General features: G+C 41.1%; 2 protein-coding genes across 4 annotated transcripts in view; one reads left to right on the forward strand and one right to left on the reverse strand.

Moving 5' to 3' along the window:
* The window catches only part of LOC142575424 (rab-like protein 6), a 79,338-nt gene extending 63,004 nt beyond the window's left edge, over window positions 1-16,334 (reverse strand). Inside the window, exons 1-4 of the mRNA XM_075684792.1 lie at window positions 16,163-16,334; window positions 7,470-7,772; window positions 4,900-5,037; window positions 2,066-2,157 (exon numbers count right to left, since the gene is read on the reverse strand). Coding sequence (XP_075540907.1) covers window positions 2,066-2,157; window positions 4,900-5,037; window positions 7,470-7,724 — 485 coding nt within the window. The 5' untranslated portion in view covers window positions 7,725-7,772; window positions 16,163-16,334. The remainder of the gene's footprint in view (window positions 1-2,065; window positions 2,158-4,899; window positions 5,038-7,469; window positions 7,773-16,162) is intronic.
* Window positions 16,335-16,508: 174 nt separating this feature from the next.
* The window catches only part of Surf1 (surfeit locus protein 1), a 42,319-nt gene continuing 31,392 nt past the window's right edge, over window positions 16,509-27,435 (forward strand). Inside the window, exons 1-3 of one of the 3 annotated variants that reach the window (XM_075684870.1) lie at window positions 16,509-16,548; window positions 22,195-22,320; window positions 25,812-25,933. In XM_075684870.1, coding sequence (XP_075540985.1) covers window positions 16,543-16,548; window positions 22,195-22,320; window positions 25,812-25,933 — 254 coding nt within the window. In that variant the 5' untranslated portion in view covers window positions 16,509-16,542. Of the gene's footprint in view, window positions 16,549-16,724; window positions 16,788-17,358; window positions 17,518-22,194; window positions 22,321-25,811; window positions 25,934-27,435 lie in introns of those variants that run through there. The other 2 variants (XM_075684861.1, XM_075684878.1) reach the window with 2 other exon arrangements.

Genomic DNA, 27,435 nt, shown 5'->3' on the forward strand with positions numbered 1-27,435 from the left:
TTTTAGTGCAAAGCAATTGCATTTGATCACAGTTTGGAGCCTGCTAGCCTTGCTCGAGTAGGTAATATGTGGGGTCACATTCCGCAAATTTCGTTGATGTGGGATTGTAGCACAGCGACATTTCGTTGTCAAGAGGTATGAAATGCATTGAATCCTATGGGAGTTCGCTGGGGATATGAAAATACTTAGTTGTTGCAGGATTTTGTTATTGTGGGTTTCAACCGTACAGCGAAGTTTTATGTGAGCGCATAAAGAGTCGAAACATGAGTTTTTGTTTATTGAATGTCCACACAAAGTGACATGGCAGGCTTTAATCAGGCATTTTAGAGAGGCTAATGCAATGCCACCACCGCTGCCGCATATGCGCAAAGGCAAGCTTTCTGTTTGTTTTTTCTTTCTCCCGCATGGCCACCACTGCAGGTGCCACGGATGCATGGAGGCGATGCAAGGAACCCAGCAGCATGCGCAGCGTGCATTGTCCTCTGTGACTGGTCGGCCTATTCAGCAAAAGAACAGCCAGGCCCCGCAGCACCCATGATCATGAAACCCAGCGAGGTTTGCAAAGAAAAGGTTTGCGTTTAAAAGTCCATGCTAACGAGCAGCACACACGTCCCATAATGCATAGTGGCGCACATGCTGTTGTACGTGCGCAAGTTTGTAAATAAGTACCCAGAGTTGTGCGATCTCCCTGTGAGATACAAAATGCAGTCAACTAGTTGTGCCGTAAATGGATGCCAGCACTACGATATTAGCCCACGCATGGATGCAGCAACACGCTGAACTGTGTATCATGTGTAAAAGCGTTGTTTTGCTTTCGAGAACTTAACTTGGCTTGGCTAAAGAAACCCTCTTGACTGGTTAATGACCAAAGTAGTTGGACAGGAAACCACGAAAAACCATGTATTATTGTAGAAATAATTTAACACCCCAGAAAACATGAATCACAGGAATGTAGGCTTGCAAAAAAAAAAAAAAAATTCACAGCTACAGCTGCACTTGTTTGCCTCCCACAAGTGCTGGCTTATAATCATAGCCCTCGCATATCCCTATTTTTATCTGCAGTGAATGACTACATCCTCACTGCAGATAAAAAAGTTCCAATAAAAATGTTCCATGGCATTTTCCATGTTACCACTTCATGATTAGACACTTTGACCAGTAAACTTGCCATTGCAGTAAAAAAGTACCATGAAAATAAGTTGTCAGTTCCTTTAAGAACATACTTCACTTATAAATTTGTGCCAGTAAGTGCTGTGCACATCATTTTTGCAAACATACCATCTCTTTTGCACCTTACTAAAATTTTTATCGGTAGTTTTGAAGGAAAGTTCAATTATAACGAATTTCTGTAATAGCGGACACATTTTGTGAAATGAAGGTGTTTTTTGTATCCGGATTTCACGGTATATGCAGAAGAGGCACATTCAAAGCAACAGTTCCAAGATTGAGGCACCCACTTGTGCATTTTTATACAGTTTCAATACTCCAATTACACTGCAAAGCAATTTACTAGCCCATTGAAGGCAGAGCACTCAAGAAAATTGACAGTGCAAAGAGCAGTGAGATGCTTGGCAATTGGGTGACAAAGGATGAAACAGTGAAAGTATGATGTCCACCATGCAATGTGTCTGTGTCAGTTGCTCTGCAATGGGCACCTAAAGAACAATGCACTTTGCATAAATGTTGCCCTGTGTACATAGCCAACATACCACACATCATTGCTGAACTCTCATTTTCGAATGTTCAAGACAATTGTTTGCACATATAGTATGTCTGAAGCATCTGTATGCGTGTCTCTTTAGCTCAAAATAAGCATGTAGCAGGCAATTAAAGCCCTCTGAAATGTCATAGCTAAGTGAAAAATTAGTAACTCCTGACAAACATTTCCACAATGTCTAGCATTCGCGTTCCTGAGCATCTTTTAACATTTGACACACATTTTTTTTAGTGAAGATTACATCAGCAACACCGTGATAGGCAATCTCCTCTATGCACAGTAACAAGATACTTTGAGCATCTGTTAAGGTTTCACTAAACGATAAATCACAAATCAGTGTGTACTCACCACTGTTTGGTGATGTCTAGCATCATGACAACCCCGTTTGTGCCCTTGTACACATCGATAAACTCTGCATCCAGGGCAGCCTCCTCGGGTACCTGCCACACAAGAAGGAAAGTACTTTCATTTCTACACTGAGAAGAAGCTGCATGGAGACTACATATCTGTGCCTATAAAGAAATATATGCCAATGCACTTAAATGCATAACATCATTTTTTTTTGCTTTAACACTCTTGACTCAGCAAATATTACAGTCAGCCTAATAAGGCCTTTACCATGAAACAAATGAGCTCCGAGCAAGCAAGGTCAGTAAAGATCTTGCAGTGTTGACACACATGCAAGCACTGTAAGCAAAGGCACTGGTGTCTGTTGGCAAACCCTTAGTGTAGCGTAGTGCACATTTTAACTGATCTCTCCAGACTGTTTTACAGATCAAACCAAAAATAAAAATAAAGCTGCATTAATGTCAAACAAAAGGTGACAGTACAAGCAAAGAGCTGTGCTCCAGGAAATCACAGAGGACTACTGCAAAGCCCATATACAGCCCACAACAGACCACTGGCAGAGAAGAGCATGCTTGCTGGAACAAGTGTAAGGGTTGCAAGTGGACATTTGTTTAAACATGACCAGCAGCTGTGCTAATATGCAGTGGTTCGTATACTTCCCTTATGCAGGAGTGGGTGTGGTAGGAGACGAGGAGAGCACTTCTTCATCTCACAACGTTAACAATGTGAATGCAAGTAAGCTCCTTCAGCTACATCTGCTGTCCCCTTTTGCTGCACAAGTGATTACACTTTTGTACCAGTGCACAGCTCAAACTACAAGAGGAAGGTGCCACTGAAGTTAAATGACAACACAACAGAAAGCATTAGCTGAGCTGCTTTATAAACTTGGTGCATTCAATGAGAACGGCATGTAGTCAAATTTCAAAGGACCTTGGTCCCTTTTCACAAAACATCTCTCATGTAAAAGCATTTCCTCAATGCCAGGCATTCCGGTACTTGCTGCTCATATGATAGCAACAGGTGGGATAATGAGGTTACAGCCATGAAATGGCCAATTGCAGATGACCCTTACATAAGAAAAGTTTTGCAAGTAGGAGCCCAGGTTAGAAGCATTGCTCATAACTAAAAATATATATATGTATATATATGTATGCAAGGGATGACATGGCACAGTAAAACTCCATCACGAAATGCATTGGGGCTGCAAATATCCTGCACTATGTGGATTCATTCACTATAAAAAAATTTTTTTGCCTAATTGTGCCCCTGATAGTCCTGGACACCACAGAGAACAGGGCAAATGATTTTTAGCTTCACATAATGATTAAATGTCAATGTTTTGAAAAACCCTGAGCCACTTGCACTCATTTTAGTAGGCTATAAGGCAATAGCGTGGAATTGAAGAATGTTGCAACAAATGTACATGTGAAGCAGCACCAAAAGACAGCTGCGGACAGCATTGAACAGAGTTATTGTTGACTTACTGCCTGTTCATGATCAACGACTGTACTGTTCGTCATTTTGACTACAAACCATAGTGTTGATGGAGCAAGAAAGCAATATTGCCTAGACAGCACGCAGCATCTTCCGAGCCTTTAGCACCCAGCACAGACAAGGATGCACAATGCGAAATCATCAAATGCAACAATACATCTACATAGATGCTGTCTTATGCCTATTCAACAAACGTACTTCATACAGAAATACATATTTCACTTAATCTTGTGTGCTTCAAATCCACCAGAACCAGCAACTACCTAACACTTATTTCCGTGCACCTGACAACAGAAATGTGTAAGCAAAAGTTAAATTTAACAACACGGTTCACATGAAGACACCGATCACTAGCACTCTGCACATGCAGAACAAGATCAGGGCAATGTAAACATTTGCATTTTTATGCTTGCACAGTTATCAGAATCAATAAGAAATTTATTATTCAAAACAGCCTACATGGTTGGCGTTAGGATAATAGGCATAGATAAAAGATAAACATAGGTTAATTTATTAAACAGGTAAGTTTATTGCAAAATTTTTTGCTTTAGCAGTACTCACAACGTATACCGTTCAGAAAGCTTATAATGTAACTGCACATAGACATGACTAGACATAATGCAATCATTTATGGCTCCTGTTTTTACTCCCTTAAAACTGAAAGCATACCACATACAAAGCTGCCGTGTGAAGTAGAATACTAGCTATAGTGCAGTAGCTGAAACACTGTGTAGGCCTTTGTAATTTGTTGTGGAGGTACTGTGCTGGCTTGATAAAGTACTGGCTTTGACTTGACTTGTGCATCAACAGTGACTGCAAGTCCTGGAGAGACATTGCCTTCTAAAATTAATTTACCATAGTAACCAGCTACTATTTTATATCACCTTTTGCAGTGCAAATCAGTGAACATAGAACACTGTATTGAACATAGAAAGTTTAGCAAGTTAAGCTGACCAATGGCAATACCCTCAAGCAATTGTGAAACTGACCTTTGCACATGCCCACCACAAAGATTTCGCAACATGCTTACATGATACAGCATTGTGCCATTCTTTTTTTAAATAGACGATTTTACTTGACGAATACTCTACGCCCAGCACCTACCCTAAGTTGACCTAAAGGGAAGATGAACCCCAAAACTTGCCTTAAATTATTCCTCTGCCCAACTTGTGACACCCCTAGTACCATTTAAAATTGCATCTGAAGTATTTTTACATAATAATGTATGGTATTACATGTAACGGCACTTCATTATGCAGCAGCAACACAGCTGCACACCATATATCACCAGCACACAAGAAGCCCAATCAGCTGCACTAAACACCACCACCATTGCTCACCCCTTGAGCATCAGCCACCGAGTTGTCCAGCTTCAGACCCTTGATGGGCTTCCGCTTCTTGCCTTTGTCCACTACATCCCAGACCTCCACTTTGACGATGTCATCTGTGGCCTTGTAGCTCCATTGGATACTGGCCACCTGGGAGAACGATGCCATGAGGTGAAAGAGGTTGTCTACAATACCTCCAACCCAACCTTGCTCACACCAAAGCCCACTGGCATCACTTCTAGTTTGAGCTGGCTACCTAAACTAGTGGAATCAGAGGTGATAGGAAGCTGTGTATGGGTACCCACTTCCTGAAATCATCATTACTTTCACTTCATTATCGACTGCTTTGAATGGATGGGTTACATAAACATCAGGATACCTATACAATGCCCATCACTACGGAGAAGCCCTGCAAGGGATCTTATGCCACATGAAAATGTTGCCAGACGTAATTGACTTAGAATATGGCATCACAATTTGCACAATATAAAGGCCTTTTAGCCCGAATATAGGGGCTAAAAAAGAACAGAGGTGACCTCTGCACCTGTAAATTGTCAGTAGATATGCATAAAGAGAGGGAAAGAAACAACTTATGTTTTCTCCTAAGAGTGTCTAGCATAACCATTTGGAAATATGCACTAGTTAGCAGATCTTGGTTCATATAGAGAATACAGAATGTGCAAGGCCTTTTTTTTCTATCCTGTCTTAATCCCACAGTTTTCTACTGAAATACAGCTGATAAATATCATGATCACATTCTAGAAGACTGAGTTTACTGTTAAAGAAAACTATAATGTGGCATCAAAAATGCCTAACACTTTCTTTCCAAAAAAGTTTAAGCTATGTATACTATGTGATCATACAAAAATGCCAAAATGACAATGCTGTGTATGTTACCCCACACGATTCACTTATGTGCATCACGGCAGGAGCTTCAGCCTCAGCCAATGCAGGCTGAAAAAATGTACCTTTCAAATACTATGAGAAGATTTTTAACTTGTACATGTTTGTAGGTTTTCAATCAAGTATTCACTACTGTACACATAATATGAGATAATGTTACTGTGTTTTGCAAATCCGTTGCCGCACAAGAAGACCCAAGCATTTTCATATACTCAGTACTAGCAGTGAGACAGAAGTTGCACAATCTCAGTCTGAGAACATCACGTGCCAAACCGAAAGTTACATAGTTCAAGTCAGTGAAGTATAGCTTTCAAACGTTCCCATAGACAGCTCAGAGAGAATTCTTTGAAGCCAAAGAGCAAATAATACAAGTATCATGTTCACCTTGACCAGAAACAAAGCAAGATGTACCCCCATCACAACCTTTCACAGTGTTTCCATGATGGAAAATGTGTGCAGTGGTAAGTGCCAATAAGTCTCAAAAGGCCACATGCAGCTATGGGCAGAATGCAAGCAACCCTAGAAAATATTTTAAAAAATCATTCTGGGGTTTTAGACGCTAAAATCATGATCTGATTATGAGGAACACTGTAGTGGAGGACTCCGTATTAATTTTGAACACCTAGGTTTTCTAACGTACACCCAATGCACAGTACACGAGCATTTTTCTATTCTGCCCTCATTGGAATGTGGCCACATTTGAACCCACGACCTTGTGCTCAGCAGCGCAACACGATAGCCACTGAGCTGCCAAAGCGGGTGGAAATCAAAGTTAGAGTCATGCCCTTAAAGCAATTGCTCAGCATAGGAGCTCAAAATTCAGTGTACACTGCTCGTAAAGCAGCGCATATTCTATGCTTCAGTGGGGCTCAAGCGCTGCAGGCACACTTTTGTTAAGGAGCGATGTTTCCATAAAGAAAAGGGTTAGGTAACGCGGAATAGCCGGTCAAAAATTTACAGGCTATTTTGCAATTGACTCTTAGAAGCCCAAATTCGAAATATATTTATGTGCTTCAGCTACTGCTGGTACTAATGAAATAACATGACACTGGCCGCAACTTGCAGAAATTTCCTACATGTAACATTGTCTGTTTTTGTATTAAGTACTGCTTTCACAAAATGTAACCAGGCAGTGCTTGATTGTTGGAAACAATATAAAAGGAGCACTCGCTGAGCACAGAGGGACACAGGTGGCTGCTGGACAAAGGTCAAAGGTAGTTCATGGGAAGCAGTTTCAGCAGTTTGCCTATGCAGTTTGCCTATGCAGTTTGCCTCAGCAGTTGAATTGCAAGTATGATGGTGATGTGGTGTCACTTCTCATATTGTCAACCTATATGGTAGCTCTCATTTCTAATGCTAATTAATTTTGTTGCCGAAATAAATACTTCGTTCCAAGTTTGCCTTCTCTCAAATAGTACTCACATATCTGTAAAGCAGAAGTACTGCATGCTATAAACAATGAAAAACCATAAAGAAGGTAAAAGTTAACCCCCTCACTGTCTACTATATCACACTCTATCAAGTTAAGTTCATAATGAAAACTGCTCTCAAACAATATTTTCAGATAAAGATATTTAAAAATGAGACTGCGGGCCAGGAATCTATCTAGAGAGAACTTTTCCATAGACGAACACCCAATTGGGTGCAACATGAGTCAACATTCGCAGTGTGCTTCTCACCTGGATCTCGTCACTGGGCAGATACTCCTCCTTGAATGGTTGACCCTGCAAGCGTAGCAAGAGACATGACTTTCCCACATTGCGGTCTCCCTTGATGACAATCTTCATGTTGTACTGGACACCTCGAGCAAAGCGCTTTTGCAGGCTCTGCTCCATGGCTTGCATGCCCGACGGGGGCTGGTGCTTCCCTCCACCAGCGGCGCCTCCTCCCCCATCGCCGCTGTTGCCCACTAGCTTCTTAAAGGCTGTGAGCATCTTGCCAGAACTTCACAAGTGCTGCTCTGCCAAGAGGACGGCACCGACCTGCAACATGACCACAAACAGTGCGCACAGTGAACAGCAGCAAATTACTAGATTCCATCGAGAAACAGGCGACTTAAATGAGTCAGGTTTCAGCTTCACATTATTATTCATTCAACAGTGAGCGGATGACAGGTAATATACAGATGAGAGTCCCAAAGTCAGAGTGCAAGGGGACCCTCAACAGGTGCCAACAACTATTTATTTGAAATTGAGTTTACAAACACATATGCAAATTTGTGCACAAGCATACCAGACTGACAATCCAATCATTATCACTTTTTTCCCTAGTTCTAAAAGCATTATATATTGCACTTCACTCCCATACACATCAGCAAGTACACATTTAAGCTCTGGACCTCTATTGAAGAGTTAATACGCAATGTTCTGACAATAACTTTACAAACCAGCACCTCTACGGCACTGCTCCTTACTCTCTCCTCTACAAAAAAAAAAGAAGAAAAGAAATTACACTTAAAGATTTTTTTTTTTAAAGAAATATAGCAGTAACTAATCTTGAATCATTTGGAACAGAAAAACCTTGCTCTGTGCTCACAACCAAATCCTCCCCACTAGTTCATTTTTGTCCCAGCATAGCCTCCTTAGGCCCTCCAAAATTGTAAGCTTACATCAGAATCCTACATCATGGTAGCATAGATATTTTTTTTTTTTGCTACAGTAAGTTTACACACCTGGCTGCAATGGCTTTTTGTGCCATCTCTCTGCTGGCATGACCTGTTCCTATGGAGCTTACTGCAACATTTGCAGAATGTTTTCAGTACTGACATCACAGTATCAACAGTGATGCACCAAGACAGTACAAAAAAAGGTTAAAGCAATTACTGAGCAAGTGGGGGATAAATGATTTTGAAAGTTGATGATAAACAAGCGAGATTACCTCAGATATTAGATGAACAAAATGAGCACCATTGAAGAGCGAAGGTACCCATGCTGAGACTTCACACACCAAAAACAAAGACAACCCATACTGGTTGCACACAAAGATAACGAAAGACAATAGCATACTGGGAGGACAACAGCACACTATAATGGTTTAGACTAGACAGCCGGAAATAACTGAAGGGCATACAAGAGTGAGATAAGTTCAAACTGTCACATACATGCAAAGTGGCAGATGTTGACAAGAGTGCCCTGTGCCATGATACGGAGACATGTGTGTCTAATGCATTTTTTTTTTATATGACTTTGACTACAATGGCTGACAGGCACAGTGTCAAAGCCATTTCGCACGTCACAATCTGGGTTTACAGCTTCAAGACTACTCCATTTTAAAAGTGGTAGTGAACAAGCTTTGCCATCTGCACTGCACGAAGTTTGCCACCAACTTTACCTTGTCTATTTAGGCAATCTCTTTTCTGGCAAATTTCACGTAACCATTTGCTTATAGGTTAAAAACAGAACCTTTTTAAAAGGGCTTTGAAAAACTGATCATGAGGACCTTTCAATTATGCCTTAACTAGAATGGACAGTACCATGCCTTGTAGTTCAGACAATTTAGTGTGATGCTTCACAGTTGTTTTATTGAAATCTTAGAGGTGAGACATGGAGGGTGCAAAATAAATACGACAATGCTTTTAAAAATATACAAAACAAATAAAACAAAATTACACAGAAACTACAAAACATTAAAGCCACTCGAGAGGCAAGTTAGTATACCATTGCTTTATATTAATTATACAGAACACAATGCTCAATTTAAAGCGACACAAAAAGAATATAACTTCAGCTGTATTAATAAATTATCCTTCTACAATACCAAAACAAAAGCCACTTTTACTGCAAGAAGCTTTGTAAGCCAAAAGGATGCAAATGTGCCACCCGTCTTTTTGCACCAGCTCACCAAGACATCATTCATTCTGGTGGCGTCATCTGGAGACTAGTTAAATTTTAATATATAAAAGACAGTTTTAGTTCAGCGTATGCTACAATCTAGTGGGTCGTCACTGTGCATGCGCAGAATGCTAAAAGACCCATAGCGTGTAGCGTACGCACGCTATTTCTCAGATTTAGCGTTAGCGTTTTTGTGTGGTTTGCGGAGTTTGCGTGAAGATGGCTGCGGTCCCGGCTGCCTGCTTCGAATTGAATTTGGCATTGTTTTTGTAAAATGCACTTCGTTCGTAGCAAATGACTGTGTAAACAGCTTTCGCTTAGTCTCAGGCCGCTTCGACGACAAAGTATTATGGATAACCTTGTGGTGTTTTCGAGACCGCTTCTCTTTTTGAATGAGTTGAAGCCTAACGAAAGAAATGGATGGATGGATGGGTGTTATGCGCGTCCCCTTTGAAGGGGTAGTTGGTTGCGCCACCAAGCTCTTGATATTATACTGCCTAATGTCCTACCTCGGTATACGAGAAACATCCGAGATGTCAGCGCTACCTATCGCTACAGTTGGGAGATAGCCGCAATGACAGCATATGGCCTCTGAGATCTGAATATCTCACAGGCCAACTAAAACTGTAAAAAACGTGCGCTGCTTAGCGTACGCTATAGTTGCATACGCTAAACTAAAACTGTCTAAAGATTGACTACATTGTATTTTAAAAGAGCTAAAGTCTGAACTTAGCATTTTAACGAACTTTTATTGAGCCACAATGGCCCAAATACAAGAGAATGTTGACCTTTGACACTACACTGACATACTGCAGAAAAATTAAATTAAAAAAAAAAAGACATTTCACCTTCAATTTCTCCCCCAAAAATCAACCTATTTCCGTAAAATTAACACACATACAAAAAAAGAAGAGAGTTCTGAAAGAATACTTTATCAGTAAGCTGACTTAGTGTTTCTCTTTAGTGTCCCTTTAAGCACGCCTTGAACTCGCTGGTTAATCATAAGAGTATGAGAAGAGGCGACATGACCCAGGGCATTGTGATGCTGCCTTTTTCTTATGTCCTCGATAGTGCCAATACTCTATTTAGCTGTTCCATTTATCTATCATTCATGAGGGGAAAAATATTTCTGAACAAGTAGTATAGGGGCAGAACAAGAAGAGGAAAAGAGCACGAATCACAGGTCTGAATATAAATGGGCAGCCATTTTAATTTATATTTGCAAGTTGTTTTTGAGGGCATCAATGTTAGCTTTTGTATGGGAAATCCACACAATGTGGGTACATTCTAATTTAAGCCTAATGAATAATGTATATGCTATATCACGTGAGAGGGTGAAACCCCTCGCACATACATGAAAATTTCCTGACCAAATTATCCATCACATATGACGTGTACATATATGCAAATTTGAAGCTAACACTCAGTTCTACTCACTTTTAATAATTCCTATTTTAAGCTTAAGCAGAGAATGGGTGTTAAGAAATCTAACTCATTATAAAAGAAAAAAAAAAGTCATTGGCAGTTTTTAATTATTTCTGAAACTCATTCCCAGAGAGTCTTCATGAGCAGTATTGCAAACATGAGATCACAGCTGAATCAATGAGTAAGGTGTTCAATGCTTAGTGGCTTCCTTCATATGGCACCGTGCGATGCTCTACCAGTTGAGCTACCGCGGCGGCATTTCCCCATCCACTTTCTTGGGTATTTATGTTTCCTAGTAGAACCCTGGGAGTGTTAGCCAGCACCCCAACTTGCAGACCTTGACAGCGGACGTGGAACATCCTTTCTGCCACAGGCGTCACGAGAACGTGATCTTTTTGGGTGAAGGCAACCGGTCAATAAACCCACATATGCTGCCTGAAGGCATCCATGTTGCCGGATTCGAGATCCTTGTTATGTAATAAAAAAAGAAGAATTAATGGAAATGAAAGTGAATGAAAAAACAACTTGCCGCAGGTGGGGAGCGATCCCACAACCTTCGCATATCACATGCGATGCTCTTGCAAATGAAATGCGAAAGTTGTGGGATCATTCCTCACTTGCGGCAAGTTGTTTTTTCATCCACTTTCATTTCCATTAATTTATCGTTTTTTTTTATTTCATTTATTAAGCACAAGTAATTTCCCCTCTGTTGTCCTTGGTGTCAGTGTTTGTTGGCTTCTTATGATACGACTAATAAAAATCGGGCCCCTCGGTTAACCCCCTTTCTTCTCGTTTATTACATATGTACGGTTTTATTTTGATTACTACATTTTCCACTTAATACACCAATCAGCAATGTAGTCTAAGTTTTGCTGTAGCACAATACGTTCACTTAAATTACTAATTGTTCTGTAGATGACACAGTCATCTGCAAATAAGCGTGCCTGGGATAAAATACCAACACAAATGTCATTGATATAAATAAAAGAAATGATAATGTAAAACATTTTCACTTGAGGTGTCTGCACATTTCGTAGGACAATAAACGTGGTTCTTTACTGTAGTTAGTTAACCAATTACTAGATGCCCAATTCCTGTCACCACATTTTGGTGCATTCATTTAGCCGCATTATCAATACACATATGACCGATTCCCGATCCTGCTAGGCCCACTGCTTACACAACACTGTGTATTGGCAAAGAATGCAGTCACACCCCTTGATAAAAAGCAGCAATTCAAAAGCTATCATGTGCTACACTGACTTTAAATATAGTACATATTAACAAGATTAGCAAGAAGAGTGGCAACCTTCCATATAAATGGTACACACACACACACACACACACACACACACACACACACACACACACACACACACACACACACAAAAGACCAGAAGCATTAAAATGTGGACAAAGACAGTCTAACGAAAGCAAAAGTACTACGAAATATAAAATGTAATGACTGAATACTTGTAACCACATGTACAGTAAAAGCATTACCTAGCATGACCGCTAGGTAAATTAGCGAAAAAAGGATGATGGTACATTTTGGTGGCAAAGGCAAAGAAACAAAGAAAAATGGCTTTTCGATAAGGCTACTATAGTGACAGTCTGATTAAATGAAACATGGGAAACACTGCTCCTCATGCAGCACTGTGCAGCAATGTCTTTGCTAGAGTTAAAGCCTTTGCAAATGTGACTGATAAACCTACCCAATCATTAAATCTAACTGTTACAAATACCTAAGCTTGAGCCAAATTTGACATCTTTCACAGAGTGCAGATAGTATACAGTCCCATCCAATATGCAGTTTACCCTTTCTCGCAGCTGCCTCGAATTTCCACCATCTGACAGGTAACTTGCCTTATAAATGTTCTGATAATAATTATTGACCAGACTTCTTGAAACATTGCAAACAGTTTCAGCTCACGAACAGCAAGAGTCAGGCTGAGCAGAGTGGTAGATAAAGAAAACAACCAAAGAACAGAAACAAAAGCAAACCACAGCTAGACAAGTGATGAAGAAAGTGGAGCGAGTTAGATGCATGTATGAAACTGTGCACCCCACGAGAAACTAGAAAGAATTTGAAGCATGATACCACATGACTGGTTAGAGTGTCACAAACAGGTAGTACTTTCAACATAATGGAAATGATGAGAGGAGAGGTGGTGAAGGACCACATTTGGCTGTCTGCCCAAGACATGATACATATTGCTTTGGAAAAGTTTATGCATAAAGAGATTTACAAGGTACAGGTCCCTTCATACCCGAGCGACTTGGCGAAGTTTTGCTAATTCAATATAAAGTCTTACAGGACCCCTTATTTTAGTGGGGAAAAAAAATAAGACAATCTAGGATAAACATTGCTTCCACCCATGGCAATGCTAACTTTCTTGCCAAAATATCTGGAACACATATTTGAAGTCCACTCCACAAAGATTGCTGCACCCATTTTCTCATGTTTTTCACAAACCGGTGACCAAATTTTAGTCGGAACTGAGAGGGTCATCATTTATTCCATATTAAGCAGCTGTGCAAGATGTAAATCTACACATGGTTAAACTGCAGAATGTGAAATTCCTGTCACGTGGAACCACCACTGCAGTCAAGTACTGCACTTAAGCATCTCGACCGCTTTGAAACACACCACCATTACGGCAAATGCTGACACATCTTAAACACTTTCTCTACCGCTGACGAGTATAGTCATAAATGGAATTTGTACCAATATAGCCGACGATGAGTATAGTCATTGTGAGGCCATGTTTCCGAGTATCACTGGGAAATTTGGCACACTTTTTGTAATTTCCTGCAGTACGAAAAGGTTAAACTTTATCAGCAGAACTGAAGCCTTGGCATGAGATGCATTCTCAGAACTCCTTTGTGCTCTCTCTCCTGCCCACTGAACTAAGCCAACTATGGGCAGACAAGCACTACGTCCTCCACTGCAAATCTGTTAACATTTAAACGAGTGGAGGCTATCGGCTGCTTGGTTCGCATCCTTAAAACTGTACTCAATCACAATAAACAATTCACCATTGTACAAAAAACAAAGTAAACAAAACATGACCTTTTCTCAAACAGTCAAGCCTAACATAGTCCAAAGCATTGCACAAATGTCATGGCACATGCATAACTGACTTCTGTGATGCGCACAAAAGGCAAAAATGCATGTGTCATGTCTTGGAGAGCAAATGTCACATGCAGCAAGACACTACTGTTTCCTGAGACAGTATAATTTAACACCAGAGCTGCAAGCACTTTTGCTGTCCAGCTACTCACAATGAGCCACCTCATTCTGAGAAATCTAAATGAAAGCCACTCAGTCCAAAAACCTTGCCAATTAAAAATTTAGTATCTGCTAAGAAATTCTATATTCCACTTAAGTGTTAGTACCAGCCTACGATGCCATTCCAAAAAAGGATGGACGGACACTGGCTATCTTCATACCACGCTGCGTGCTACTACACAAAATACAGCCTTTTGCACAGTTTTAATGTCCTACACAGTAAAGAAATGCCGTTTGTGTATATTCTACAATGTAAAGAAGGTCAGGACGAAGCAATGATCCATTCGTCCTTAGTGTTTTACTGTTTAGGCCAACTATATTTTATTACGAACATCACCAACTAGCCCAATGAAAAGCATTAAATTCTGGGACTGTACTTGTCAAAGCAAACATTTGATTGTGAGGCACAATATAGCGGGGGTCTTTGGATTAATCTTGACCACCTGGGGCTCTTTAAGTGCCCCTAAATCTAAGTAAATGAGCGTTTTTTTTTCATTTGAAAATCGAGTTTTAAAGATATGTACTGAGGCCTGACGCATATATTTTTTTTTCATCGCATCCAAGTGAAAGTGCTATAAATTAGGGCATCTAGATTGGTTTTAGCATAATAATATGGTGCACCATGTATGATACAAGGGGTTTTAAGAATTTAAGAAAAAAAAAGCACTGCATGTTTATGAAGGTTGTTTTACACACTGGATTAGATTTGCTCATTCTTTTCGTTTGCTGCATTTGATCTCTTCCTGACAAGCACTACAGCTTCAGTTAAACTTAGTTAATGCTATTATAGCAGCTATATTGCTATCTAGCTTCACCAAAATGACGGTAGAAGCATGACGTTGCTTCTAGTGCCATCGGCTGCGACTGAAGCTTTCACAAGACGGTCATGCTGACCGATGCTGTGCTGCTTACAATAATCCTTAGCCTGCCGCTGAAGCTAACTTCAATGTTGACACATATCAAGGAAACTCAAAAAGTTGCTATAGCTCATGCGAGTTCCCTAGATATGCGACTTACGAAGGAGTGCTGTATCCGCGATGTTTCAGCTGTATGAACGACTAGTGCCATTGCCATGTTTAACAAAACTCGCTCCACGACAAACAGATGCCGTAGTTCGACGTCCAAGCTGTCAAACACGAAAAAGAAGGCGGACATTATCGCGATAATGAAGGAAAACTCCGGACCCTGCTCGCTGTCAAAGTCAGCTGCGTGAAAAGCCGGCGTAAATAAACGGCCTACGCGTGCCAAGAAGAGACACAAATGGGAAAGAATCAAGAAACATTTTTCAGTCGCGTCATCGCAGCACATCGCTGGGCGTCCACTGATTAGCAAAGCGAAAAACAACAGGCAAAAGCGATAAGAAACGACTTTGTTTTCTCATTCTCAACTTCGACGCCCAGACCGCGCTTTCTGCGATCTGACCTAGTTAAGATGAAAGCCGATGAAGAGAGGTAAAAAAAAAAGTACAAGTAAGCGCTGGTTCGGCAGAGTGGATGCAACCAAAATCGTTCCATTGGCCCAAAGTCTCATTTTGAATCTATTGAACGGTTAATCATGCACTGGTTAGAGACACGGCGACAAATCTCATCGTGGGACGACCTCGCGCGCGCGAGAATAAGAACATCTTCCCATTGCCAAACGTTCCAATTCGTGAAGTACGTGGGCCCTGTGAGGCGGCACTGACAACACGATAAGCTCGATAATCGCACGATAAAAAATAAAAATATTAACAATCAATCAGAATTCGAGTCGCAACTCCGCAAAAGGATAAAAGCGGGCACACAATGACGCACGACGGGGAACAAACAGCTACATAATGCCTTACCAAACCGCCTTTCAGGCAAGCCGAGAAGCCGGTGCTCCCCGTGTTTCACAACACATTCGGCGCGTGTGTCATATCACGATGCCCGTCGAACGTGACGCCGCTCCATATGCTCACGGAACATCCACGTATGCTGCCGATCCCATCTCTCATATCGACAGCGCCATTTTTAAAGTCCGCAAGAACCGTGCTACACGAAAACCGCAGTTCCGTATTAAACCTAAACAAGCAAGCGTTCTTAAAAAATAAAAGAACTGAACAAAATAATATTTTATATTTCAATTTTCTAAGATCCTTGTAGCGTATAGTTAAGTTAGGCCATTCTAGGGGATTTTAAGTGCGAAAGTGAGACTACGGCTTCTCAACTACCTATTAGCGGCAATATGCAGGTAAAAGCATGTGTTAGTTGTTGTTTGCAGAGTCAAATATATGTGTATTTATATATATATAAATATATTTGAAGAGTTGGGTGCTTAATAGCCTTTTCGTGGCAGCATTCGAGCTTCATGCTGCTACATAAACTTGGTGATTCACCTTACACTAGCTATCACCGTTTCAACAAATGCGCACCTTTTGCGCTATGGTGTTGGCAGACGACGCATGTTCGTTCGGCCGAAACCTCCCCTGGGTAAATGCTAAGGTTAACGTAATTTATGGTACTAAGCAGCGGTGACCAAAAAGCAGTATAACTGCGAGAACAGCGCTTAGTGCAACCGCATCGGCCACGCAAATCAGTGCACTGCGTGCTATATTGCGCGTTCCTCACCGATTTTTTGTTTGCATCAGCATCAGTTAACCGCTGGTTAAAGTGACTTTCTTTTCCACCACAGCTGTCTGTCGTTGCGTCTGTAGTTTAATATGCATACACTTCTGCTGCGCTCGCGCCATTGGTCCTCAGAGTTGTCACTGCGTAAATTCGCGACCGGTTTTAAAGAATAGATGTCGCCTTTATTTACAAGTTGCTTATATGGGGCAGCAAGTGGCGAGCATGCTTATTTTATCTGATATATACTGCCGATCCCATTAGGGATTGTTAGAGGAAGGGCAATAGATGAAGAAACATGTAATAGTACTGCCAGAGTATTTGTAAAAATTGAGCAAAAAAGTAATTATACGGAACAGTAAGAAAAAAAAAAAAGGTTCTACATTGAGGTTAGGTTAACTTAGTAGAACCAATGGCACCGTGTTAGAAATTCGACTGGTAATAAGTGAACAATATAACGTAATACAATCAGACGTCCGGGCAACGAATTGACAAAATAATTATACAAAGCAAAAATAATTATTAAAGTAACAACCGGTACAGTAATTTCTTGCATGTGGCCAGCAAATGGTTTCAATTCGTGGCTGTCGGACGTGTAAGTAATCTTTCAAAAATGGCAAAAGTTTTTTTTTTATTTATAAACTGTTATAGATGAGGGTAAACTGTTCCATTACCTTATTTCTAGTGGGAAAAAATGAAAACTTAGAGCAATTGATGCGGAAACGGTATTCCTCTGTGGTGTGCAAGCATTTATGTTGTCTTCTGAGCAAGTAATAGTAATGCACTTTGAATTATCAATGCGTAATTGGTGCAGTAAGTTGAATCGTGAGTGTGTGGCACGATTCTGGAGTGTGAGTAATGCAGCTGTTCACAGTAATTCTGTTATTGAGTCTGTTAGTAAATTCTCTTATTGAGTCTGTTAGTCAGTGCTTATTGAAAGTGAATTGAATTGCTTTCCTTTGCACCCCATCTATTATGTTAATCTGTTTGTTAATGGAAATAAACCAAGCCATGATTGCGTATTCTAGTACTGATCGTACTTTATAGGCTAATAGTTTAGTTCCGAGTTGAGCTTGAAGAAGAAGCCTTTTAAAAAAGACAGTCATTTTAAGGCTGCTGAAGTAATGTAACTGATATATATATAGGAGGAAAATACATTCCTTGCCAGTCCTCCACAGTGTGCATGCTTCGTCAAATCACATGCAGAAGGCACACAATGAAAAATGTCTTGTCTGATACTCTGAAGTTGGTGTGCAACTATTCCTGAGGGCAGTTGCAACAACATGAAGAATAATTAAGCCGTAGCACAGACAGCACTAGCAGGACATTCTCGAACCTGCACTCAAATCAGGTGGTGTAAGTTCTTACATTGCAGTGATAAGCAACAGGCCACCAGAGCCAGCACCCACGGCCATAGAGCCGATGAATAATGTGTGGATGGAGCCTATATATGGCAACAGGTAGCAAGAGGTTACATTTTCTATTTCATTAAAGAACAGCCAAAGGTGTGTAGTCAGCATGCCAGACAGATAGATATAAATAAATTATTAATGCAAAACCATTAAATGGCTCATGAGGACGAAAATCCAGCATTGGTTGCATGATCACATGATGGTTCATAAAGGCCACGAACCCTTGACCTTGGGTAGAAGTCGAACCCACGACCTTTGGTGTTAATTAAGATAGAATTAAAGAACTCAAACCCACGACCTTTGGTGGCAGTTGAACCCATGACTTTTGGTGTTAATTAAAACTACATTAATTATGGCGTAGTGAATTAAGGTAGAATTAAGGCACTCGAACCCACAACCTTTATTGGGAGTCGAACCCTCGACCTTTGGTGGGAGTTGAACCCATGACTTTGCATTGTAGCATAATGTCTAACCATCGCACAATGGTCGCAGTGCTTTCGCATTCATCCATGTAGAGATAACTAAGCAACCCCTGAATTTTATTTATTCATTTTTATATTTATTCTAATCTGATATTTAAGGCGGCAATATATAAGAGTGGCAAGTTTGTTTATGAATATTCAGTTGATAGTTTACTCCATTAATCACTTACCACTCTCTGGGGCAAAAATTACAAGGTTTTTTTTCTTTAACTTTGTAAGTGATCGTATAATGCTGCTGCACCTACAAGTTATCACACCTTGATTTAAGGGCAAGTTCTCAGTAAGGTACTAGTGTAAATATTCAACAATGTACAACACCGCCTCTTCTTAAGTTAGTCTGGCATATTAAATACAAGTACATAGGTTGGTTATAACATGTCAGCTGTACCACTTAGTAGCCCCCTATATGTCAGTATAACAAAATCTAAATGGTGTGTAGATTGGCATTTTTTGCTGTTGTTTCAGTTCTTCCTTCAGTCAGTAACGCTTGGATGTATACCGTATAATCGGCAAATTGTGTGAGGTTAGATGTTCCTACATCACCGACACGCCAATATGTCAACAGAAAAGGAGTTCCTCTACCCTTCAAATCATGAAGGCATGGGCCTCTGAACCTAGGCATATTTAGTCCTTTCACTGCCATTTTTATTCCCCTGATTGCTGACCATCCTGTGCCAAGCTTTTTCACATGTTTATTCAGCGGATATTTTGTGCTACATAGAACGTAGTTCCTCATCATTGCTTTCATCTGAGTCAGAACTTACCAACAGTTCATAAATTTCCTTCATCTATCAAACCAAGGACAGACCTGCCAGGCTGACTCGCCATGACTGCCCTGCCAAAATGAAACAAAAGTTAACCAAAACACAGGCTCCACCTGCTGCAAGAAATATAATCTCCGAGCTCTGTGCATTTCGCTTACCTCTCTATGTATTGCACAATGGATCCACAATATTTTTCTTTTTTCCCCCTTTTTTTTCGCAAGTTGCTTCAGGAGAGGCAGGGAGCGTGCTGTAAGTGCTAAATCAATGATATACTTATTAGTATCGGGGAGTGCACACAATGGGGCCTCGCAAGTTATCTCAGAAGTGGCAGTCTAAGGGTTAAGGATGCATTCATCGAAGAAAGTGGGCCTGGCAAATAAATGCCTAGCGCTTTCAGATGTGTAATGTGCACATATTCTTATTTCTGATATTCTGCTTATGATAGTTGCACAGGTGATCACAGATATAAAAAGGACATTCATTTAGGATCTTAGCATCCCACTGCAGGAATACCCATGTTGGACATCTGAAGAATATCTGTGAAAAATCCACTACTGGGGGGCGATATCCACGTACCACTTACGATGGACACACAAGGAATGCCTATTAATGGCCCAAGTGATTATGCTAAAATAAATATAAAATGTGCAAATTAATGGTCTGTGCTTGTCCTTGCAAATAAAAAATGACATGTAAAATGTCAGTAACACACTTCTACTTTAACTCTTGCACTCTTGCAATATATCTTGCACACGTTTTCTCATCCATTAGAGGGTACATCACAGAAAATGTATTCATGAAGCCAATTGGGCTGTGAAAATTATGCCAAAGTTACCATGAAAATCCTCAATTAAATACTTTGCAGTCCAGTCCGATCAATCATGTAAAGTATGTGCTTTCTTATAATTGAAGAAATTCTGTATTACCCATTTGTTTTAGAACACTGGTACCAGCATGTGACCCAAGTTTAACTGGAATATATTAAGTTTCAGCCAAGGCGGAGTGTAGTGCTTAAAGCTACATCATCATCATCAGCCTGGTTACGCCCACTGCAGGGCAAAGGCCTCTCCCATATTTCTCCAGCTACCCCGGTCATGTACTAAACGTGGCCATGTTGTCCCTGCAAACTTCTTAATCTCATCCGCCAACCTAACTTTCTGCCGCCCCCTGCTACGCTTCCCTTCCCTTGGAATCCAGTCCGTAACCCTTAATGACCATCGGTTATCTTCCCTCCTCATTACATGTCCTGCCCATGCCCATTTCTTTTTCTTGATTTCAACTACGATGTCATTAACTCGTGTTTGTTCCCTCACCCAATCTGCTCTTATCCCTTAATGTTACACCCATCATTCTTCTTTCCATAGCTCGTTGCGTCGTCCTCAATTTAAGTAGAACCCTTTTTGTAAGCCTCCAGGTTTCTGCCCCGTACGTGAGTACTGGTAAGACACAGCTGTTATACACTTTTCTCTTGAGGGATAATGGCAACCTGCTGTTCATGATGTGAGAATGCCCGCCAAACACACCCCAGCCCATTCTTATTCTTCTGATTATTTCAGTCTCATGATCCAGATCCGCGGTCACTACCTGCCCTAAGTAGATGTATTCCTTTACCACTTCCAGTGCCTCGCTACCTATCGTAAACTTAAAGCCACACATGTGATTAAATATAGCGTCTTCAAGTCCATGAAAAATGCATGAACTCTACATTCCATGGAGTTTAGGTAGAAAGTAGAACAGGGTAATCATTACCTTTCTATTTTTATTACATAAAAAATTTAATTTGGGCATCCACAGGGCATGCAAGGTGGTCACCTCTGGAATTCCACTGGATAGTGGATATGTCTGGGACATCTATCCACTGGACATCCGCTGGATATTCACAATATCTAAACTATTTCCAACAGTCATACTACATGTCTAGTGGATATCCATGTTTACTTGAGTGTGTAGGGACAGATTAATTATTGTTTCGGAAGACTTGCTGGTAGTAGAACTGCAGGTGAAATGCACAGGATTTGTAAAATTTTTTCTTGCTTTGTGCTCACTTTGCACTCAAGAAAAGCTGTGTTCTCAACAACCAAGTTTATAAACTCTTGTGCTCCTCTCGCAGCCCCCTGATAGGAGCATTTTAAGCGCCCCATCACAGAACTGTACACCATGTTTGGAGCACTTGCTACAGTATTTCATTAGCTTTTTCTCTACAGAGGTGAAGTGACGAAGTTTTATTGTAACAACTGCAAATGAAAATGCTGCACTTGCCGCTGCCTTGTTTTCACTGAAATTTCACAAGGTGCATTTTCTTGTCTAAACAATAAAACACTTGGTGTCATTATTTGCCTGATTCATCGCAACTTGTAATTGTGCACAGGCAGCCAAACCAGTCATCTCTGCTGCAGCTCACATCTTCAGTGGCATAGACTGCAGATTTTCATTTCGCTAGACAAACCAGACAATCAAGAATTCTAAGTGTATTATTCAGGGATGCAGTTCAAAAGAGGCGATCCTGCTGCAAATTGTGAGCACAAATGAACAGCAGCAAGCACAAATTTCCTTCTAAAAGTGTTCGACACACATTGCCATAATTGCAAATATCTGACTTTGATGTGTTTTGCAGTTCGAGCGGGCACTTCGGCCTTTGCTGAGACTCCGATGGCAACCCAAAATAGGGCAGCGGTGCCGCCAGTACACTGGCAGTTTCAAGTTACCACGAGATATTGGCATGGCAGGGTACTCTCTTCTGGTAAGTGTTGTGAGTTTGCAAGCAACTTTCAACACATAACTCTCAAAAAGTATGCTTGTCGGTCCTATGTTGGCAATTTCCCATCACGTAGGTGACCTTCCCAAGCGTTCAGGTCCCGTATTGGCCAAGCACCTGGCTGGGAGCGTGATTGTTGGCTCAAGTTGGGCCATAAGGAAAAAAAAAGCCAATTGTATATAGTCTTTTATGGCATAATTAAATTTGGCAGCAACTGATATTGCAGCTGATAGTTCGTTGCACCACCTACATATTGCAGTTGGACTATATGTATAGGCATTATTTAATGGCCATTACAAACTGTAACCTAAGAAAATGTATGGATGTAGTGCAGAAGTAAATAATTCTGAATAAATTTCCACGAAGTTATGTATGTTAAAGTGCAGCTGTTTAGGATATGCCATTTTTGCTGTGGGCAGCATTATTATTATTAATCATAAAAATATTTTCAAGTTATTTTGTTGCACGAACTAAATTACATAGCTAGTGGTAGGTGTTGCTGGGCATGTTGGTTCGTGCTGGACAGTGTGCAGCCGTCTGAACTGCCTTAGCATGGTGAGAAGCCATTGGACCTGTTGTGCTTTCCCAAACTATTGTGTGTCCACTTATTATTACTATAGTCTGTAGCTTTTGTCAAAAATATTCAGCCTGGCACGGCTGGGCCCATAGTAGGCTTAGGGCCGTGCTGGGGTGCTGCAGTCGATGGCATGCACTAAGGCCGAGATTATGGAGGGTGAGGAGCCTGCAAATGCCTGCAAATGATGGAGTCGCATTATCTGCTGAATAACAAGTGCTCCATTTGCTTTCGCTATCATTTTCCCTTGTCCTTGTCTGCTCTCTGATGCCGCTTGTCTCGGCACCTGGTCAAAAGGCTGTTGCGCAGCACTGCCTTGCAAGCTATACAAACATACTGCTGCTTGCAGCTTGACCTGCAAAGCCACGAAGTTCTTTCTTTTTTTTTTTTTTAGAGCAGTGGACATCACTGGGGACTTCTGCATGTGAATCTTTACATTCATAGAATGCCGAAATGCTGTCGCCATATCATCATGGCAGAAGCGGCCACAGGAAAGGCAATTTTTCTGCAACCACGATCTGAACCTGGACTGGTGGCATGCGAAACGCTGTACCATCATTGGCATTGTCTTCACATGCTCCTCATCGGTATTCGCAGTCATTCTTGCTGTGCTTTCGTCAAGATCATCCTTTCTGTCAGGCCAGCTGCTACTGTAAAAAAGAATGCTTTGCAGTTTTCCAGCTCGAGATGCAAGCAGCAGGATGTTGTAGATTTCACATGGCGGCACCAGCAGAGCAACACCCTTTTGACCAGGTGCTGAGACATGCGACATCCAAGAACAGAGGAGGGTAAAAAATGGTGTACTTACTATACAGCGAACACCATGAATCCTTCACCTGTGGGCATGCAATGGCAAAAGTGGCTACCTGCTCACTCTCGGTAACCTTGGGCTAAGAGCATGTAGCGATTGGAGTGCCCCATACCTGCTACAGGCGCAGTGGCACCATGGAGTGCGTAATTTTTACAAAGGCTTCACTTCCAACTGGACATCATTGTGTGTTATAGTGTTATTAAGACAGTTGCACTTGGGCATTCTTGTGTGTCTTCTTGGAGCATGTTAGGGGCCAAATGTTTAGCCTGCATGAATCCGTGTTGGTCACCTGGTTACTTAGGAAATTCCACAGGCACCAGTAGTAGCACATATATCAATTTTTCTCAGTAGGACATCACAAAGATACACAATCTCATTAAACACCCAAGAAGTTTATAAATAGAACACTAGTGCTCTGGTGTGGTCAGTGGAAAGCTGCTTATGCTTGTCTATAAACTACAAAATCTGCTTACAGAACATTAATACTGCTTGTTTAGAAGCACTGACACTGCTGGTTTATCCAAATTTTGTTGAAATATAACTATATATTAGTGAGATTGTATCTTGTTAAAATGACAATGTACCTCTTTGCAGTGGGTTGTTAAAGAGCCCCTCACTAGGTCTGGCCATATTGAGCCGACAAGTGCAGTGCATACAATGCGCGCTCACGATCGTGTCTGCTAAGAATTACATTGCTACGCGCCGTGGAAAGCGCTGAAATTTCAAACTAAATGCTGTTTGCCCTTCTCCCCGCGGACGCCGCGCTCCAAGACGGGGGATGACGTATATCAGCAAGTGCGCCTATGTACATGTATATGCTGTGACATCGCTCATAGTGACCTGTGACACTTAGAAAATTATTCAAGGCAACAACTGTTATTTGTGTAATCTGTTGCTTCAATAGACAAAATAAAGTTTAGAGAAATAATAAAACACACAAACCGAATATCTGTGTGTTTTAGTTTTACTTCGCACTGCAGCAAGAGAGATGTACTTTCATTTCGTCTGCTTGTTCCACGTCATGCAGTCGTATGCACTGAGAGTTAAACTATGTCATTTTCTACCGTATTCCAGCATACCATCATGTTCTGTGATCTACTTGCGTCTGCCTCAGTGTTTGTGTAGCACTGACTTATGCTGCTAGTCAGGTGTTCTCGTGCACAGCATGCAAAATTGTGCACTGCACTAAACGAGACAAACACAACACCTCACACACGCAGCCGTCAGCGGAAGTGCGCCGTGGAGCGAAAAAGCACAAGAAAAAAAAAAGAAGGCAGTGCATGTGACGTATGCGTCATGCGATCCTCGAGCACCGGTATGGGAGAACACAGGGAAGGAATTTTGCTTGGAGAGGCTAGACGGGGAAAGTGAAGAGAGTGTCCATATTGGCGGTGACGCTCCCCTCTTTAAATTATTGGTTCACGGCGCTGAAATATTTCTCTCTAATCTATTAATGAACCAACTGGAAAAATTATTGTGGTAGAAAGCTCCCAAGAGGGCATGTAAGAACTTACAGTGTATAACCAAGCCTTGCTATGTGGCCTGGTGAGGGGCCCCTTAAGTAATCTATTCACCTTGGAGCAAACTTCTGGAATTGAGTTCAAAATATTCAAGTTATACTACGTTGCAAACATTGCAAAGATCAAGGTTATGTTCTTCTGCTGGAGCAAAATATCTTATCCAATCCAGTCAATTCCGTTTATGTACATTTGGTTTGTCTAAACAGTTATTTCATCTCTGTTCTGATTACAAATTATATTTTATTCTATCTTTGTATACAACTACCATATTGCATGCAACTGATGGCAGCATATATCAATGAATTAGAAAAGCTTTATGACTGTTCTGTTCTTTTGATGGCAATAAAAAGATCCTAATATGCAGCTGAAATTAGTTGTAGCTACCTTTCCTCTTACCATCAAATAATACCTACAAGACCACTTCTGTGCCTGGATCCACCATTCTTCTTCACCAATGTGCAGTAACTGCCCAGTTCACTCGTACTTGAGGACCATTGCTTCAGCAGATGGCACTTAATCCTACCCTCATTGTCGCAGTACCCCCATCATACTTTTCATCTGGTTCATGCAGGCAGTCCCCATTGCAACCTTTGGCCTGGGAACATGGCAGGTGCAAAGGCGGCAATGGAAGTTGCAGCTCATTGATGACCTTACCAAGAAGACAACAATTCCTGCTGTAGACCTGCCAGAAGAGTACTGTGGCTTTTATCTTTATTGTTGCCCAGCTGAAGTCATCTCCATGTTGGAGTGCTAGTCATGAAGCTGCTGCTCCAACGCAGTGATGATTTCAAAAATGGGCTAAATCTGCAGAAAAGTAGGATGCTAGAGCATCCTACCCCTTTCTTTTCAAAACTTATTGTAAGGGTTAGAAAAGACACCATATCTTCCGAACTATAAGTCGCACCTTTGTATAGTTGCATCCCCCCTTTTTCGGGAGTTATGAAGAAAAACTTTGTATACAAGTCGCACAGGTGGATAACACGCACCTATTTTAGCTCGGTTGGCATGATGAAACATGATCATGCACACTTGTACACTCATCACAAAATGTCTACTTACCCATTTCAGGGCACTAAATTTCCGTTACCGAAATTTTTATGAGCTGCAAATTCTGGCAGAAACAAAACTTCAACCGACACTCTTCTTAGGCGCAGGACACCAACATTTATTCTACTTCACTCGAAGCCATCGAAGGTCTTATACTCCAACACAGTCGAAAAGTTCAGCTACTTTGGCAATCGCTGGGTCACTATCGTCGGCCTTTGAATAACCTTCATGAAATGTTGTAGGCAGGTCGTTGACATTGCCTCTGCGGGATGGCATGCTTGAGAAAAAGGAAACGCTCATATTGGTCATCCCAGCACGCATTCCTTTATGCATATATAAGTCACACCATTGTATAAGACCAACCAATGAAAATTTTGCACAAAAAAGTCTGGCTTACAGTCTGGAAAATGCGGTATTTAGCTTATAACACCTAGTGTCTCATAGGATGCACAGGTACAGAAAGAACAGAAAGGTACAGGCACAGAAAGGACAAGGAATCTTGAACAGTGCCTATGTGTAAATTTAAGGGGATAAATGAACACAATGTTCTTTGAGTTTCGATCACTTATCGTTGAGAGTAGCTCCATTAGGAGGGCATGCTGTTTGGGTGAGTTGAGCATGTGAGAGAATTAGCAGTAAGTGACTGTAAAATAAATCTGAGCCAAATGTGGGCAAAGGGGGTGGGAAGATGTTGAAATATTTGCCCCAGCCAACCAGGCAGATAACCCACCACACATCTAAACATTCGTTTTTTTTTTTTTTCAAGATTTGGTACCAGGATTGCAGTGGTAAGAGGAAGACAATGAATGGAGGCTGTCGCTATGTGTAATTTAACCCAGACGGAAATGTGAGGCACTACAAATGAACAAACTTTGAGCATAGCATGCAGGATTCATGGAGGGGAACCGACATTGCCAGGAGAAGGGCCATGTCGTGGCAATACCTCATAAAACTTTAATACAACTTTGCTCTTGTCTATTTGAACAGTGGCATAATGTATCAGAATAAAATTGAGGGGCTGGTCTGTGGAAAGGAACACTATAAATAGGGGGTGAACAAATTTCATTCAGGAGCCTCTCTGTTTTTTGTGCCTGAAATAGCTCGTGAAACTGTTCACATCTTTTGTCTCATCATTTTTATACAAAGCC

Source organism: Dermacentor variabilis, chromosome 1 (genome assembly GCF_050947875.1).
Source record: "Dermacentor variabilis isolate Ectoservices chromosome 1, ASM5094787v1, whole genome shotgun sequence".
NCBI classification, from domain to species: domain Eukaryota; kingdom Metazoa; phylum Arthropoda; class Arachnida; order Ixodida; family Ixodidae; genus Dermacentor; species Dermacentor variabilis.